The following is a 20,074-nucleotide window of genomic DNA, read 5'->3' as shown; positions in this document are numbered from 1 at the left end:
TGTACATGGAAGCAGAGAAATTGGGATGGTGGAAGGAAGGAGGTAGAAAAATGGGAGAAAAAAATACTTTTAAAGTTGGTGAGAACAATGCTGTATATAAGGAAAAACTCATGGTACTGACAAAAGGAAGTGGACCCTAGGCATGAAAAACAAATTATTGAGATAGATGATGGAGTGAATTAGAAGAATCAGAGGTACTGTTGATAGTTTTTTTTTTTTTTCAGAAATTCAAATGTAATAGAGAAGAGAAAGAGAAAAGTTTGCCTTTCTTTTTTCAAGATTAGAACATAACATGTTTTTCTTTCTTTTTTTTTTCTTCTACTGGAATAATCTAGTAGAGGATATTTAACATTAGATTGGAGGGAAGGCATAGCTGAAAGAAATACGTCTTTGAGAAAACAAGAGAAGTTTGAATTCAGAGCACAACTTTACTATCTTATGTTCTTGGTTTTAAAAAAAAAGATATACAATATACTGGTGCTATAATATATTTACATTTTCATTAGGGTTAGGATGTATCCATTGCATTTGGTGTTTCCTGAAATAGACATTGTAAAATCTAGATTATAGGATATTAGAAAATTGGTGGATATTTGAGTAATACTTCACTGAGTTGTTAGATTTCTTTTAGATGAGAAAATACACCTGATTGCATTTGTATGTATCATTAAACATCACTGCCTTATAATCTAAGCCTTTCTTATATATTTATTCTATAAGCCACAGTTACACAGAATTGAAACCTGAATTAATAATTCCTGGTATATGATGCACTTTCATTATTGGCCCATATGTAGCCTTCTTTTTATACATTTTTTCATCTATTCAATCATTTATTAAAATATAATAAACATACCAGTTAAACCACCAACTAGCACAAAGTGGAGGACTTGAACAACTCTTATTCTGCTATGTGATCTCCTCCATCCTATCTTCCTGTCTTCCCTGTCCAAAAGAACCATGATTTTAAGTCCTTTTAAAATTGTTTCTTAGTTTTCCTTTGAATGTCATTTTAGGTTGACTATCTTTATTTTAAAAGCTTATTTTAAATATTTAATTGTTTTGAACTTGCTATGTATAATCTTTTGATGCTTTTAACTTAATTATATATTGCTAAAAATCATTCTTATTGTTGCATATTGCAATAGATCATTCATTTTGACTGCTGTGTGATATTCCCATTGCATAGAAACCAGCTTATTCATCTGCTCTGTTGGCAGTAGGCTTTTTGCTTGTTTCCAAGACTGTGGTGCTGTGAATATCCTGGCCCAAATTTCCTGCTGTAAATGTGCAAGAGTTTCTTTTGCATATATATCAAGAAATGGATTTTCTGGATCTTAGTGTAAGTGGGAGTTGACAAGATAATGCCAAACTATTTTTCATGATGAGTTTACAAAATCAACTCCCATTTACAGTTTACAATGAACATGACATTCAGGATCCAGATACCCTCTTTAACACAAGATATATATATCTTGAAATGGTATTTCTTAAAATGGCATTTTATTGTGAAATGATTTGAATTTTTCTGATTCTCACTATGTTTTAACGTGGTTGAATATCTTTTCCAATCTTTATTGGCTACGATAATTTTTTCTGTAAATTACTTGTTTTTATTGTTTGCCCATATTTTATTTTTGTTGTTGTTCATACTTTTCTTATTTATTTGATGGCTGTAATTATTTACAAAGTAGACAAGGATTGATGGATTATATGACATGGGAGGCACTAATCTTTAATGTCTTCTAAGTGAAAGAAACTTCTAGAACTTTATAGTGTTTTCTGCTTTCTCAGTGATATCAGTGGATATCTCTTGTCTGTGTTTAGTATTCAGGAAGGCTTGTATTTGTATATTTTGTAAATGACAAGCAAAGAGATTTCTTAATGTATTTCACTTAGGATTCCTTGTTGTATCGCTTCAAGTGTCTTCATTTTTGGAGATATGTCACTAGTATTTTGTAAGATGACGGTGGATGCGTGATGTAGGTGGCTGGAAAATTAGAAATGTTTCTTCAAGTGCACGGCTCGGGAGGCAATATGGAAAATGAGGATGGACTAGTTTCAAGATCAGCAAAACACCCTAGGTTTTCTCATGATGTAGCAGCAAATTAGACATCATTATTGGAGATGAAATTTCAAAAATGATTCCACCCTTTAACCATACCTGTACTGCTAAAGTTAAGTAAACTGGGAAATTATCTGATTCATTGTTAATTGCCCTCCCCCTTCCCCAGCAAGTTAGACTCATTAATTAGATGGGAATATTTCCCTGAATTTGATCTTGCTGGTCTTGGCTCTTTCTTTCCCAAAAACTGTTGAATCATCTTGTTTACCTTACAGACTGTCAACCATTAGGATTAAAAAATATATTCCTACTACCAACAAAGTAGAATTTTAAAATAAAAGATGTCTTTAATGCTGCACAAATGCATATCAAATTATGGGAAGAAATCCTTCCAAGCTCAAAATTCTCTGGTTTCCATGTAATTATACTCTGAGTAAGGTTGATTTGAACATCCTAAACTGTCGTATTAGAGGAAGTGTCTCTATGAATTATTCTTAATTACATAGTGACCATTATTCACTGACAACTGATTTATCAGAAGCCTATTACATTTAAAACCTGTGATTGGTCCTGCCAGAGGATACAAATACAAATAAGACACAGTTTCTTAAAATCTGAAATATTTTTAGTTTAACTGCTGTGGAAAGTAATTCTGTTAATTTTTCCTTTTGATGGGTTTTTAAATCACTACTGGGATGATATTAGGAACATGATGAAACACAGTTATTCAACACCTAATATGTGCAAGGCATTGTGCTAGTTTGGGACTTCAAAAAGGATTAAGATTTTGCCTTTGCTGTTACAGATAGAAAGACCCAAGCAGTATGCTGTAATAAGAATAATAGTTAAGGCGTGAAAAGCACTGTGAGAAAATACTTCACAAACTAATGAACAAAGCAGGAAATGTAGGTATAGCATGTTATATTCTAGATATGAAATTCCACATTTGCTTAGGTAATTAATGATTTATTATTGGTGATGTAGTATAGTAAAGCTAGCACATGCTTTGGAGATCAATACAAGGGGGTTAGAATTCTGGCTCTTGCATACATTATTTAATCTCTGTGAACTCAGTTTCCAGATCCATAACATTCTCATGAGGATAGTGCCTTTGGAGGGTGTCTTGAGGATTACATGAAATAGTATATGGGAAGAACCTAATAGCCTACCTGGCACATAATTCATCTTCAATAAATAGTAATTATTGTATCTTTGCTTATCGTTCTTTGGGAAATACCCACACTCTGTGAGCATACCAGCCCCTCGATCTGTCCAGTCTTCATCCCCACTGCCACATCCCTAGTCCAAGCTGTTATCACCAACTCTCAACTTGACCAATATGGCAGCCTCTTAGAAGAGCCCTTCTTCTACTTTTGCTTCTCTGTAATGTATTGTCAATACCGTTGTCAGAATAATTTTGTAAAAAATAGAATCTAATCATATAAACTCCCTTACTTCAAACCCTCAGTGGCCTCCCAATGACTATGGGATACAAATCAAACTTCTTACCACAACCTATAAGTAAAGACAGAGAAAGACTGAATATCAGAAGAAGAAAGCTCCAGAAAAGAACATAGGAAAAATGATTAAATTTTGGGTTCTTTAAGGCTGCCATAACAAAGTACCACAGACTGGGTGGCTTAAACAATAGGAAATTAATTTTTCACAGTTCTGGAGATACCAAAGTGTAGGCAAAATTGGTTTCTTCTAAGTCCTCTCTCCTTGGCTTATAGATGGCCATCTTCTCTCCATGATCACATTGTCTCTGCTATGTGTGTATGTGTGTCTGTGTCCTAATCTACACTTCTGATATGGTCACAGTGATATTGGATTAGGGGCCGCCCTAGTGACCTCATTTTAACTTAAGTGTCTCTTTAAAAATTCTGTCTCCAAATGCGGTCACATTCTGAGGTACCAAGAATTAGGACTTCATCATAGGAATTTGGAGGGAATACAATTTAGCTCATAACAACACTCTATGTAGCTCCCCATCTTTTACTGATATATTTACAACTTAATTTCCTTGTAGTTTTAACTACAGTCACCATAGCATATATTATAAGTATGTTGCTTAAAAGATGTCACTTTTTAGAATATGAGTTCAGGGGTAGGTGTTCTATCCACTGTACTCTGGTTTTTACTCTATCGTTGTGGCTTTTATTTCCCATCATTCTGTCCCTCCCTTGCTTTGCTTCAGCCCCACTGGCCTCCTTTCTAGTCCTTGAATATACTCAGCCCTTCTCTGGTCTTTGATCTTGTCCTCTTGCAGTTCTTTCTGCCTGGAATCCAATTTCCCGAGCTCTTTCAATGGCTCATGCTCATTCTCCAAGTTTGGTTTAAAAGTCACTGCTTTGAAGAAGCAGCTGTGACTGCAATCAGGAATGACCCTCCCAGTCTCTCACTGTCTTACCATCCTGTATTTTTCCTCTTAGAAATGATAGCATTCTGTCATTTAGTTTATCTTTTTACTACTGTATTCATACTCTGACTGCCCCAATGGCACCTTAGCTCTTTGAGGCAGGGAATTCCTGAGTCTTGTTTACCAATGTAGCATCAGAGCCTAGCAGGGAACCCAACACACAACAGGCACTCATTCAATAAACACTAATTGAATGAATGTCTGAAGGAAATCCCTTTACCAATCAAATGTTTTGAGGATCTCACTCAGTCTCAAAGATCCATAGGGCCATACAAGGCAAATACTGAAGAATGAATGTCACAAATACTTAGGTTATAATTTTGAACATAAAACATTCAAGAATCATTGAGAAAATAGCATGTCACGCAAGAATTGGAAAATGTTCGTTATTGTCATGGAATCATTGTAACTATAGAACTATAAGAATTAACATACACCCACACACTTTAAAATAAATGTATAAAGAGAAATATCATTGGCCTAATTCTTTTCTCTCCTAGACTCCTCATTCCCCTGAAATACCTATGATATTAACATTTTATAGCACATGGTGTTGTAAATACTATCCTAGAAAGCAGATGAACGCTGTGAAATAGAATAAAGTGAACAGCCTCAGCTAGGAACTTGTTAGAAATGCAAATTGTGAGGCCGCACCTTATGCCTAGTACTAAATCAGCATATCAGGTGCGGAGTTCAACAATCTGTGTTTTAACAGCTATATCAGAACCACTTCCCTAAACTGATCATCAAAGTAACTTTTGATTTCTCAAGAATCTTGTCAAATAGTCTAGTTGTCAGGACATAACCAACCTTAATTATTCGAGTAACTTATCACCACTTGCCCTGACTTGCAATGATATAGTGTTTCTGCTTTTTAATACTCCAGCAATTGTCCTTAAGAAACTAACACAGTGATCTGTTTCACTGTTGAACCTATTTGAGTGAAATTGCTATCTTCTAGGGTTCAGCACACATTACCTGCTTCCTGGATTACCTAGCTATTCCTGGAACAATTTGACATTAATGAGCTTATTACTATCATGTTTTGCTGTTGTTGTCTCCAATTTTTCATTCAAATAAAAATTTAATTAACTTTTCTGCTTTCCGTAGATGTAGTCTTGAAAACATTAAATCTCATGATAGATAAGCCTGATCCAGACTTTTTCTCTTACCATACTGCCTAAGGCTCTATTTTTCTTAGGATACTTATTCAATAAAGAATTTTCTCATTCTCCCTCGAGCTATCTTTCTTTGTGTGGATCAATCTTCATTCTTTAGAAGAAGAAATATTCAGATTCATTTTTATGAAGATAACTTTAGAACTAAGGCATTAAGTGATACCAATTTCTCTCTGCCTTTTTTTGTTTTTTGGCATAAATCCCATTTCCCAAGCAAGAATCCAAGTGAGAGATTATTTCATCTTTATAGCAGATGTCATTCTTCCCAGTTATGGAATATCTAGCCTCTGGCTATACAGTACTATAAACCATTGTTTAAGGAAGTTATGTTCAAGGGGCAACAATTTTTATACTTTTGTTTGTATTAGAATGCTATATTATTATTATGCATAATAATGACTACTGTCATTATTGAGCACATTATGTTCTAGAGACTGGGACAAATGATTTGCAAGTATTATCTCAATTAATACTCATTAATATCTTTACCTATGAGGATATGCGACTTGAAGATGATATTACTATAAGATGTTAGAACCAAATTTGAACTCCAAACTTTCTGATTTTAAGCTTCATGCTAAACTCAGATTGTGTTAAACCCAGATTGTGTTCCCTTGTCTAAAATCTGTGTCAGCCATATTGTCATTATGCTCCCACATTTCTCTTCTGCCAAAACACCAATGTGCTTCTTTACGAACTAGTCTTATTTAGATACAAGAAAGAGTCTCAGTAGTGGCCACTGTCAGAAGCAAAGGGAACCTCACATGGAATGAGTACTTTCATGAGAGAGTCGTTTTGCTGAGCATCTTATTTCAGCAATTTCATTTGATCGCTATCAAAATCTTGCCTGATGGTTGTGGTGGCTACTATTGAGGAGTTAAATAACTTGCACAAGATTGCACAGCTAGTAGGTGGCAGAGTGTAAGTATCTGTTACTTGTAAGAAAGTTTGTCTTTGATCCCAATCAGCAGTGGATGGTGTGCTTGTTGATAAAGGTGACATGAATCATTTTTAAAATTGTTTACTAGTATCCTCAGCTCTCCAAGGATACATTCCTTACAGCTGTTATGGTTTTTCTCTTCTTTGCTCCTGTGGCCACATTTCCCCTTTTTAACAGCTCACTTCTTTATAGAGGCCAATCAGATGATGGACTATAAAATATCACAAAGGTTAAAAGCTTTTGTGTCTCTGCATTGCCTGTTGTAACAGTGCCCAGGGGTGATGTATCTTTGAAGAAACAAGGTTCCTGGTAAGTAATTGGGGTTTCTTTTTGCCTGTAAGTAAACACTGCTTTCTGGTTTTATTGCACTTTGGTATACATTTGTTTTGTAGAGATTCATTATCTCACTGAAAATTTAAGATGCTTGTAAAAACATGATATATCATATGTGTATTTACTCTGTAATTATCTAACCTTCCCAGCCTGTAAAATTGGTAATTATTTTTTCACACTTATTTACTTCATACCCGTTAGGTCCTGTTACAGAAGTGAAAACTGACATATATGTCACCAGCTTTGGACCTGTTTCTGATGTTGAAATGGTAGGTATTTTCAAAGTTTAATGTACCTTTTGAGACTTGAAGAAAACATGTAGAAAAAAAGGCAATTAATATTTATTTCGTTGTCAATCACACAAAGCCAGAAACCCAAAGAATCCCTAATTAAACTTAAGAATGTATAAAGAGTAAGACATTGAATCTCCTTCAATTTGCATTTCAGTTGTAACATTTGAGTACTTGTTGATTTAGGGTCATTCTAAACAAAGAGAAGAACTTTCCTATTACTGGTTCCTATAGCACAACCTAGGGTGTAGCTTTTTTGCTTTTGTTTTTACTTTTCTTTTCTTTCTTTCTTTTTTTTTTTTGAGATGAAGTTTCGCTCTTGTTGCCCAGGCTGGAGTACAATGGCGGAATCTTTGCTCACTGCAACCTCCACCTCCCAGGTTCAAGTGATTCTCTTGCCTCAACCTCCCAAGTAGCTGGGAATGCAGGCGTGCACCACCACGCCTGGCTAATTTTGTGTTTTTAGTAGAGATAGGGTGTCTCCATGTTGGTCAGGCTGGTCTTGAACTCCTGACCTCAGGTGATCCTCTCACCTTAGTCTCCCAAAGTGCTGAGATTAGAGGCATGAGCCACGGCGCCTGGCTGTTTTTTCTTTAGGAAACTATTGAGGAAGAGAAAATTAGAGGTGATAATTACTTTCAGTATGAACTAGTTGTATATGCTATTTTGTAGTTTTCATTATATTTAGTATTTCATGTTGATCTAATTGCTTGCTGCCCATCCCAGCCCTTCTGCCTCCTTCTCACTCATGTTTAAGAGCTTAGAATACCAAGCGCTGGTCAGGAAGAATTCATCCATACAGTTGTGCTATCTTATATTAAATATATTTAGTTTGCATGACAAAAAACTTACTTTAGTTTATTCATTGATCTAAAGCTCCTAGTAATTTGAAACCCTTGAGTTATTTGACTCATTTTAATAAACTTTGTGAAAATAAAATATATCTTACACATATTACTTTGTCTTTAAAATGCCTACAATTACATAATTAATTGTGCATGATGATATTTTTTACACATTAACTGATTTTTGCTATCTGGTCTAAAGCAAAACACAATTGTAACTACCTGGTACTGGCAGTTTTCTTAAATTATAGCAAATTTATTATTAAATTATTAGTACGTGTGGTAATTTATTTATCTCATGAATGTAGAAGATGAAGGCATCAAGATGGATAAAAGATACTCTAATTGCTGAGAATCTTTTTGTTCCGTTGATTCAAGATCATTCCTGCTTCTATTAATTTTATTTGGAATGGTCTTTTTTTTATGAGCATGAAGGAGGACAGAATTTAATGCATTATTTTCGCATACTTATGTGTAGTCATTTGCAACTTAAATATGTTCCAAACTAATTGTCCTAGGAATACACAATGGATGTGTTCTTCAGACAGACATGGATTGACAAAAGACTAAAATATGATGGCCCCATTGAAATTTTGAGATTGAACAATATGATGGTAACGAAAGTGTGGACCCCTGATACTTTCTTCAGGAATGGAAAGAAATCTGTCTCACATAATATGACAGCTCCAAATAAGCTTTTTAGAATTATGAGAAATGGTACTATTTTATACACAATGAGGTAATCTGTTTTTTTACTTCTTCCCTTCCTTTTTTATTCTTTTCTTTCCTTCCTTCCTGCCTTCCTGCCTTCCTTCCTCCCTCCCTTCCTTCCTCCATCCCTTCCTTCCTCCCCCCCTTCCTTCCTCCCCCCTTCCTTCCTCCTCCCTTCCTCCCCCCCTTCCTCCCCCCTTCCTCCCCCCTTCCTCCCTCCCTCCCTCCCTGCCTCCCTCCCTCCCTGCCTCCCTCCCTGCCTCCCTCCCTTCCTCTCTCCCTTCCTTTCTTTTCTTCCCTCCCTTCCTTTCTTTTCTTCCCTCCCTTCCTTTCTTTTCTTCCCTCCCTTCTTCCTTCCTCCTTCCCTCCCTTCCTTCCTATTTTAGAATCTGAAGTCATAATTACTTTTTAAAAGGGTTGATTTCATTTAATTCTATTTTCCATCATAGGCTCACCATAAGTGCGGAGTGTCCCATGAGATTGGTGGATTTTCCCATGGATGGTCATGCATGCCCTTTGAAATTCGGGAGTTGTAAGTTACAATAAAAATTTTGCTAGAATTTATGATTACCTCATGCAAGCTAATATTTACATATGTATTTTATTTTTCATAATCTAACGTTTAAGTCATGGTCCATAACAAAAACTGTCCGGTTTTATTTCTGGAGATTTCATTAACTAGTATTTTATAATAAAGAAATAAAAACAACCTCCTTTCCCCACAACAAACAAAAACCTATTTATACAGATAATCTAAGTACTCTTAGTCACAATTGGCTGGTGATCAGTGGTGAAATTTAGGGACCTCTGAACTCTACGTGTTAGTAGTGTTATACAGAAAGTACAGATTATATAGATAATTATATATATATAATTGATATAATTATAACATGTATCACTTCAGATAGATAGATGATAGATAGATAGATAGATAGATAGATAGATAGATAGATAGATAGATATTCTATTGTAAGCAGAGTCCTTCATAGCAAACTTGGAAGAAGTCCATAAAAGGTTCAGAGCTTCCTGACACAGTATAGGTTAAAATGACAGAAGCAGCACTGTTAGCATAACAGTGACTGAAGCATGGCAAAAGCATGGTAGGGGTGTGGTCTGAGATAATATAATGCCTTATACGCCACATTAAGGAGTTTGGATTCTATCTAAAAGCTATGGGAATGCATGTGGAAGGTTTGACACAACAGTGTAGCTTTCTTTGACATTTTACAGTTCCACTTCCGATTTTTTTTTTTTTTTTTTTTTTTTTTTGAGAATGGGTGGTAGAGAGGCTGGAGTGGAAGCAGCAGAGAAAAAATGGAGGCTGTTGTTTTAGTACAAGCAAAGATGGCAGTGGCTTAGACTAGGATGGTACTACAGGAGAAAGTGTGAAATGGATATGTTTGGGAAATTTTGTAGAAATGAAGGCAACAGGATGAGATGAATGGATAGAAAATAATATGAGATTCCTTCCCTTAAGCTCGCTTCTCTGAGATGGCAGCAAAATGTGATTGCCTTTTCTAAGGTCTGCCTCACATTTTCAATTCAATCAGAATCTACCAAAAATAGATGCTGGCTTTTACTATTGCTTCAGATTCTTAGTCGCACTGATTGTGAAACTGTTGCCTGCTGTTATCATCGCTCATTGCTTAACTTAACGAGAATCGGCAGTCACTATTCTTTTTATAACCCCCAGTAATCACAATATTCAGTGGGCTAACTTGAAGCCAGAGAGAGTAATATGTTCTCTTACCAATCATTTAATGAGAGAAGATAAAGGCAGAAAAATACATAGACAGGGTGGTCTCATTGGGGCCAGAATTAAAATCGATTTGTGCTGTAATCATTCAAATTTTACCCAAATTAGTTCTCATGTAGAGGAAGTCCTTTTCACTCCCCGCATCATCCCAACCTCTAGTTCTCAGAAAAAGCTCTCTTCAGAAGGACTTGAACACAGTTCGTGTTCAATCAGGGTTTGTATAAAATAAAGAAATTGCACATTGGAAGCTGATGTTTTTGGATTGGGAATTAAAAAGAGAGGCACGCCATACTCAGCAGGTAAGGATTTTTAATTACTCTGAAAAGAGGAAAAAAAAACACTATTTAAAACCCCCATGCTTACAATTCAGAGGAATTAGAAAAACCAGGAAAGAAAAAGGTTATTCTAGCAAGGTAGGGTAGCCAAAGGAAGGATACTTAATTGGCAATATCATAGACAAGAACATAGTATACAGAGGCTGTGACAGTTTACTGAAGTGTGAATATATTTCTGGAAATAAATGCTGACACATAATATAACTGAATGATGCTAAAATGACAACACAAGCCTCATGGTTTGTTTCATAAGGTGCTCGTAAGTGTCAACTCCTTTCATAGAATTAAATGATTCCATTGAGGACCTACTATGCTATAGCCATTTTAGGGTAGTTTGGAGGGAGGTTGGCACACAATTCATTTTGGTTCTTTTGAACTTACCTGTGTGTGAGCCAAGCTGTCTGTTGTGGGTAGATGGTAAGCAAGCAGCTGTTCTCCATTTGCACAGAGTGCCAAATAATAGAAAATGGGCTTAAATTGCCACTGGGAGAGATTTGTTGAAGATGGAAGGGGCAAATGTCCTGATTGTAAGAAATTAAAGGCAGTAGAATTGGTTGTGTAATTATATTCCCTGGACAGCTTTACAAACAACATAGCCAGTTGTCACTGTACAATGGTCCCCAAACACAGTGGATATTGCCCAGAGGCAGAGTTTGGAACAGGCGACCCCAGGGGAGCTCTCCTAACAGTAGGATTTGTTTGGTTTTCTCATTGTATTATTGCAGGCAGCATATAGTACATTTCTAAATAGCAGAACTGTGTTAGGATGGTATTGGTCAAGCCCTGGAAGTGAGTTAGAAGTATGGTTTTGGGAGTTTAATATATCTGCTTTTGAACTGTTTATCCTACTGGCATGGACAAACATCCAAGTGTATTCATGCATATGTAGCATTTTAGATGCTTCAGTTTTAATATCTTCTCCTCCATTATTTGGCATAAAAAATAAATACTGTTGAGTTGCAAGGATATTTACTTAATCTCTAGTTTTCTAAATCTTAAACATGTTTGACTAAATTGTAGTGAACTAAATTATAGTGACTAAATTATAGTGAACTTTGTTTTCATTTATTCCATCTTTCTTGAACAAGCACTGTTTTTAAGTGTTGACGACTGATGTGGATGAAAAAGGAGCATTGACTCTAATCACATTCTGTGCTCTCTTTTAGATGCCTATCCAAAGAGTGAGATGATCTATACCTGGACAAAAGGTCCTGAGAAATCAGTTGAAGTTCCGAAGGAGTCTTCCAGCTTAGTTCAATATGATTTGATTGGGCAAACCGTATCAAGTGAAACCATCAAATCAATTACGGGTGAGACGTGTAATGATTAAAGCCAATATGCTACTTGCTGTTAGCAATAGAGTTTTCTCCTGACTTTTTCATTGAAATAGTTAATTTTTTTCAGGAGAACAACAAACATTTTCCAGAAATAGAGTTGATGCATGAGTTATAGCTCATAATTTATTTATATTTATAATCTTACTTTAGTTTAAAATAAATTCTGATTTAGTAAGATGCTAAAAGTGAGTTGGTTTTCTTATTCAGAAATGAAAGCCAGTAATCAAACGTGTTAAAATTATTTTCACAAAATTATGTGGTAGGAAGTCTGATCTTGCTTTTTGTCTTTGCTTTGTTTCTGGTTTTGGTTTTTGATGATTTTTGTGGGGCTTTCCAAAAATTTTCTTTTATCTTGCCCAATTTTATGGTGCCACCTTCTCTCATTTTCTGAAAGTAAACAAAAATCTAAAACTTAATTACAAAGTATATTATGAGTACACATTAAAGTTATCACATGAGTGGGGAGATGTTTATTATTTATGATTCTTGGTCTCTCTTTTCTTTTGGAATGTGAATAGAAAGAATTATAGAATTTAGTTTTTAATCATATTTAGTGGAAAAATTAGCCGATTGTTGCTTGTTCTAAGACTGTTCCTTACATACACATATCACCAGAAAAAATATTTTTTATGATAGTTATCTTAGTTTGGGCCATTGTAACAAAACAACACAAATAGGGTGGTTCATAAACAACAGAAATTTACTTCTCACAGTTCAGGAGTCTGACAAGTCTAAGATGAGGTGCTGTCAGATTCAGTGTTCAATGAGGACCCATTTCTTTGTTCACAGAATAGTACCCTCTATGAATAAGTCCTCACATGGGGACCGCAAATGTGTAGGGAGTGGGTGCTCACACTGGGGCCTCTTTTATAAAGGCACTAATTCTATTCATAAAGGCTCCACCATCATGGTTTAAACACCCCAAAGCCAACCTCCTATGATTACATTGGCTATTATGTTTCAACATCTGAACTTTGAGGACCACAAACATTTAGACCATAGCAATAGTTAAACTTTATTCAGCAATTACCATCTGATGGGCACCCTTCTAAATTATTTCCATGTATTTTTTCTCATAACCATCCCATGAAGTGGATACTACTGTAACATTTATTTTATACATGAGAAGTTTAAGTACAATGTATTTGCCTAAGTCATACAGCTAATAACTGGCAAAACCCAAATTCAAATCGAAGTGTTATGACTTCTGAGTTTGTGTTCTTAAAAGGTGTGGGCCGGGCGCGGTGGCTCACGCTTGTAATCCCAGCACTTTGGGAGGCCGAGGCGGGCGGATCACGAGGTCAGGAGATCGAGACCACGGTGAAACCCCCTCTCTACTAAAAATACAAAAAATTAGCCGGGCGTGGTGGCGGGCGCCTGTAGTCCCAGCTACTCGGAGAGGCTGAGGCAGGAGAATGGCGTGAACCCGAAGGCGGAGCTTGTAGTGAGCCAAGATCGCGCCACTGCACTCCAGCCTGGGCGACAGAGCGAGACTCCGTCTCAAAAAAAAAAAAAAAAGGTGTTGACTGCGAGATAAAATGCTAAGATTGCATTAGTAGAAAATGGGTAGTTTTAAGATCTGGAGCAAAGATGTGAGGTAACAAAGTTTTTTGTTTTTGTTTTTGTTTTAAGAAAAAATGGATAAAGCAGTGTTGTGAAGGGATGATGAATCTAAAATAGTCAAACTCAGAGGCAGCGAGAGGAATGGTGGTAGTCAGGGGCCTCCGGGAGGAGGAAACAGGGAGGTATTACTCAAAGGGCATAGTATTTCTGTTATATAAGGTGAATAAATCCTAGATATCCACCATATAGCGGAGTGCATATAGTGAACAGTACTGTATTGTCTACTTAGAAATTTGCTGAGAGAATAGATCTCAAATGTTCTTATCACAGAAGATAATAAATAAGAAGGAGGGAACTTTTGGGGGTGATGTATATATTTGTGGCATAGATTGTGGTGATAGATTAATGAGTGTATACTTATCTCCAAACTCATCAAGTTGTATACACTAAATATGTACAATTTTTTGTATGTCAATCATACCTCAAAAATTGGTTAAAAATTAAACATAAATAAGATAAAATGGAAATTTATTATGGATAAATAAAATTAATACATAAGCCTTTGTTTTAAAAAAGGAATTTAGCCCACTGTCTCTTCTATTTAAACTGCTTTGTATAAGTCACACACTGTCTTTGTCATAAAATCAATGGCACTCCTCCTCTCTCCTAAATTTCCATGACTTTTATCTTTATGACACCTGTCATGACTGTTATCATTTTGAGGAAACCTTCTTCACATCAATTATGAAACAATACAGTAGCTTTCTAACACGGCACTTTGCCTCTCATCTGTCCAGGAAAATCTATTTTTGGAAGGGCATTTATTTTCCAGTCTGCAAGTGGGATTTAGAACACATCGTAGCATGTGAGGTTTCCAAATGCTGTCCTCAGGGTTTGTGAATAAGGCCACGGCTTCCTAGATAACTTTCTTCACATATTCTTTTCAGATGTAACAGTAAAAACACTTATCAACAGCTACCAGAAACCTTATGGTTTATTATACTTATTAGTTTTTCAGGTTTTCATCTAAATGCCAGTAAAACATGCTTGAACTCAGGGGTGTTATATATGTCTGTATGTTATACACGTCTATATTTTTCTTCATATAAAGAACATTTAGAAATTCACCTCTTTCCTAAAACTATGGTAGCCTCTCTCTAAGCTTGTGACTGTGTATGAAATCTATATATGAATGAAATTTATATATATTTATATATAAATACGATATGTATATTTATTCCTTTCTAAAATTAAACTTTATATTTTCATAAATGTGTGTGTATGTGTCAGTGTCTGTGTATGTGTAACTGTGTGCATTTCTATTTTTTTCTAGTGGTTTTTCACAGAAGTTAGGTCTAAATGATGTTTCTAAAAAATGCTAAAAATGAAAGCTAATTGCCTTAGCAATATTAGACTATCAAAATAGAAAGCACTACAGAAAATTTTTAAAAGTTTTAGCGCAATTTGTTAAATTGCTTAATCATTACACGGAACAAAGTGTTTTTCTGTATAATAACGTTCAATATCATTCTCTCCCTCGTTAGGAAACTACATACTTATTGATGTTTGTGTAGCTATGCACAAAAGAGAATTTCTTTCCTTAGAATCCTGTTTGTTAGTCTGAAATATGTTTATGAAGCCATTGACTAATTGCCTGCAGAACCGATAACACATTTTCCTCCTGTTTTCTTGGCAGGTGAATATATTGTTATGACGGTTTACTTCCACCTCAGACGGAAGATGGGTTATTTTATGATTCAGACCTATATTCCATGCATCATGACAGTGATTCTTTCTCAAGTTTCATTCTGGATAAATAAAGAATCAGTTCCAGCTAGGACTGTATTTGGTAATTGCAATTCATTTCTTGGGTGTTTTTGTTCACATTGCATTTTATTCATGATTCATGGGATATTTCTAAGAAAATCTTAAACCCTAATACATCAGGCTATCCTGAATAAGGAATCACATGGCTTTCATTTTTATCTAGCCAGTATAAAGTAATAAAGCTTGGGGACATTCAGGCATCCTTCCTTTCCTCTGGGGCTATGCATCAGATTTCCCTTGTTGAGAACCAGACAGGCATAGACCAACTGTGAATCTGGACATAATCTCACTTTCAGTGATATTCTTGGGCTCCTAGTATAATGCTGTGTAATTGAATTAAAATTATATCTCCATGTTAAAATGAAATGCACTGAGAGCTTAAAATAAAACAAATAAAAGTCATGGCCGAATGAATATGAAAGCATTAGAATAATTTAGCTTTTAATGAAGAGGAGCAAAATGCAAATGCTTTAAATGCATTGAATTGGAAGGTATTATGTGCTTAGTTTATAAGCTCATCTATTTACATACTTCTTTTTTCTAAACATTGTTTTTTCTTTTTGTTTTTATAGTGGCTTCATATATACTGTATAGTATTCCGAACCATATGAATTTCAGAGCATATGAGTTTACAATTTTTATAAGTTAATGTGTTCTACATGTCAGTTATGCTTTTAAATAGTAAAATTTGTTATAATTATATTTATTTTAGTTAATGTCTTTCTCTATTATTTCTCTGTTCATTGTGAGTAACAAAAGCATTCAGTAGTAGAATAAGAAGGAAAATGATCAGAATTGCTATTGAATGGTGGTGTACTCCTCACAAGAGTGCCAATTCCTCTTTGATTTTCTACCTAGTAGGATCACAGCCATGGTATAATATCCATTATCACACAATAGCTGAAGAGATGCTGGTGCGAAGGAACTAAATAGAATGGGAACTTTTCATCCCACCTCCCCATCCTTTTGGAGAACTGTTGATTAGGGTGTCTTAGTGTCCTCAATGGATCTGAAATACTCTAAAGACAACTATCCTCCCTTTAATCTTAGATTTCTCTAAGAAGGTGTTGGAGTATGAGGATGTATTAAAAAAATAGAAAAATAAAGTATTGGAAGTATACTGGACAAACTCATATGGGGAAGCAATGGTGGAAGGAGGGTGTGATCTTAGGAAGGCAGTGAGGAGGTATAATGGTACCTTAAAGAGTTATAAGGGTTCCATTAAAGAATAACTGCACAACTCAAAGTGTTGAATAAATTTTAGCTCTTAAATATAAGTTTGAAAACACAAGAGAGAAAAAAACAAATCTAAGCTGTGGGTGTCAGCAAGTCTAGGTTTAAACCCAAATCTGCCACTTATTTTCTCCATTCATAAAATTATGACAATCCATCTCACCCTCATAGACTAGTGAGGATTTAAAAAGCTATGTACAGTTCTCACTATAGGGTATCTGGACCACTTAGTTCGTATTAAGTAATTTCTCCAATACTTCTCTTATCTAAGGAAGATAGATCTTGTTCTGACTTAGTTTCCTTGACTTTTAAGTGTTTTAAAGAAAGCATAACTTTCTAGTGTGTATTGGATTCTCTGCTAAGTTCTTGATGTTCATTATCTCATTTAACACTCAAGCTAATTTTGTGTTTTTACACATCATCTTTCAAAGCACTCTGACCAGGCAAGAAGTATCTACTGAGGCTGAGCATCCAAAGTCTCTTAACTTTTTTCTTGTACAAAAAAATACAAATATTTCAGGAGCTACCCTCACTAAAAATTTAAAAGAAAACCCAGAAGTTTCTATTATATTTTACAAATAAAAAAACTCTTGTATACATATTTTTTTAAATGATCCTAAAGAGTGTGCAGAACAGAAATTAATGATCCATCATAGGTGCCTGTAATCAAGAGGTGGTAGTGTCATAAATACAGAATGTGGAGGCAGAAAGCCTACTTTCTAACCCAGGGACTATCACTTATTGCTGTGGACCTTCAATAAGTTACCTTTGCCTGCTTCCTCATGTGTTAAAACAGGATGAATGATTGCATTTACCTCATAGGACTCTTGTAAGGATTAAATGAGTTGATTTAGAAAAGCACTTGAAATAATGCCTCATGCATAGTAAATATGATTTAAGTGTTATTTATTAGTATGGCATTCCATGCTGCTATCTACTTCATTTGAGAATCATTACTTGATACGTTAATGTGACTGTCTGCCATATATTATTATTATTGTGATGACTTGATAACCTTTTATTTATTTCTTGATTGATTACAACATGACAGCTACTGTTCATCTCACTTGTCCCCAAATAATAGAAATTTCCAGTGGTGTGGTGAAGGCTAGTATTGATTACAGCTGTACTCACCCAACATTTCCTATCCAAATAAGATGTTTTAAGAAAATGAAGTAGCAGGACGTAAAGATATTAGTATTACTAGTACCAATGATAAACAGATTTGCCAAATATTGTTAACCTTAATAATTACTCAGCAAGGTAGTCATTATTTTTATAGATAAGGAAAATGACTCAAACATATTAAGAAACTTGGATAAAATCAAATCGTAATTGGTGGACCCAAGACAATTTCTGTCTAACTTTGACAACTCAGTCATTCTGTCTTCACAGGAGGTGTGGGGATGTGGGGGCTTGTGGAGAATTCCAGAGCTGCTGAGTGAGATTATATGGATACGTGCTAAAGATATTGTGGGTGTCTTTTTTTTTTTTTTCATTTGAAATTTACCCATCTTTTGTGCCCATGAGCCAAGATATTGTTTTCAGTTGAGCAGACAGATTATGTCTGTAATTAAGTCTTCAAAGACCTAAGATGTGTCAGATTGATAATTATTAGACTATCACTGAGGGCCTATGAAGGCACTTTCTTAGGAAAGTTAAGTTTTAAGTATTTAGGAGGAAATTAGCAATCTATTTTCGTATGAGATTTAGGTAAATATTAATTCTGGGCAAATTTTTTTCTTTCCTAACTCTTATTTCCCTTTTCACTAATAAGAAGATAATTTGTTGGGTCAGAGACATCATTAGAGACTGTGTAAAAACAAAGCAAAAAAAATCAGTGTAATAAAAGGAGCAGAGTGTCCTATAAATCTCTCCAAAGGCCTCCTATCTCCAAAGCTGTATGCCTCTAAGTTTTCTAATTATTCCAGTATAGTAAAACATTAAACACAAGTAAATGCCAGCTGGCATATCTTAATCATTGCTATTTCATTTTCTAGGAGTGGCCAGCCAAAAATTCACTCTTATGTACAGTCTTTGCCTACTCTTACACATCCTCACTCAGCTTGTGGGCCAGCCAATATGGTGCATATTCAGCATGCTAAATGCAGGGAATGGCATCAATAATTGGATATATTTTAAAAAATATGGCTTTTAAATGTGTTCAGGGTAGATGCCGGCTACCCTGACACGACAGATGAATTGTCTTCCTGGATGCAGAGGAAGCATGGATTCTTATTCTGAAGAGTTGGTTTCTGTTTGCTATTCCACTGGTTTTCATTTAATCAAATGTTCCACTTAAACCAGTATAATCCACATCACCACTTAACTCATGAACCTGGTGATATATCCTCCTAAACAATTGGAAAGTAATTATTGAATTTATGGTCAATAACTGCATTAGTATTCTGTTTGCTTGACATTGGTAAGGACATTTATTCACATGATAGGAGGAGAAGATGAAGAACACTACTTCTGATCACCAAGAAAAATAGTCCTATTACAAAAAAAAAGTTCAAAGTAACATAGGGAATCTTAAGTTGCTTATATTTGAATTTGAGTATCCTTTTTGGTTATCACACTATGGTCTCTGTAGAATTTTCTGAGTACTGAGTAGTAGTATTATTTATACTGCACTGTTTATATTTTATTCTAACTGCTTTTAGCATTGTTTCTATGACATTAGAGGAAAAATATTGCTTATATATCTGAGAAAGTTATAGAACATTTTTGAATTCTTAATACTCCATTAAATTTAAATTGTTATGAACAAGAAAAACATTTTCATCTATCGTCAAACGTAGCTAAAAATTTTCAGTTATTTTATTGTTTATTCATATATCTCACAGCCAACGTGGGAATGGTGCCACTTTTCTGAGATTCAAAATGAAGGCCTGAATGTTCCAAGGTCTCTTTCTGAAATAAAATCCAATAAATTCACAATATAGCATTTTCATAGATATGTAGATATTTATATATTTGAATAAACTCATTTTATAATCTATTTTAGACTAATAAGAATGCTAACAATGTCACAAAATATTTTTAAAAGGGAATACAACCAAATTCTCAAGTTTCTTTCTCTGTATGGTTTCTCAGATCTTTATAAATGATGTGTAGCTCATGTGCTGCACAGTTGCTCCAATTTTTCATGTTCTAAGCATTGAAGATTTAGAAGAGACTGGATTTCAGAGAAAATGGATTGGTGAGGAACTGGAAAAATGAGTTTTTATTTCCACGCA

The 20,074-nt window shown here is 35.0% G+C and overlaps 1 protein-coding gene across 3 annotated transcripts in view; it reads left to right on the top strand.

Annotated features, from left to right (window-relative positions):
• The window catches only part of GABRA4 (gamma-aminobutyric acid type A receptor subunit alpha4), a 78,516-nt gene that overhangs the window by 7,419 nt on the left and 51,023 nt on the right, over window positions 1-20,074 (top strand). For 2 of the 3 annotated variants that reach the window (XM_055246273.2, XM_055246272.2), the window contains exons 3-7: window positions 7,137-7,204; window positions 8,589-8,809; window positions 9,231-9,313; window positions 12,039-12,182; window positions 15,469-15,621. In XM_055246273.2, coding sequence (XP_055102248.1) covers window positions 7,137-7,204; window positions 8,589-8,809; window positions 9,231-9,313; window positions 12,039-12,182; window positions 15,469-15,621 — 669 coding nt within the window. The remainder of the gene's footprint in view (window positions 1-7,136; window positions 7,205-8,588; window positions 8,810-9,230; window positions 9,314-12,038; window positions 12,183-15,468; window positions 15,622-20,074) is intronic. The other variant, XM_055246274.2, reaches the window with a different exon arrangement.

The sequence above is a fragment of the Symphalangus syndactylus genome, chromosome 16, assembly GCF_028878055.3.
Source record: "Symphalangus syndactylus isolate Jambi chromosome 16, NHGRI_mSymSyn1-v2.1_pri, whole genome shotgun sequence".
NCBI lineage: Eukaryota > Metazoa > Chordata > Mammalia > Primates > Hylobatidae > Symphalangus > Symphalangus syndactylus.
The sequence above is the reverse complement of the archived record's forward strand: the minus strand, read 5'-3'. Positions and strand labels throughout refer to the sequence as shown.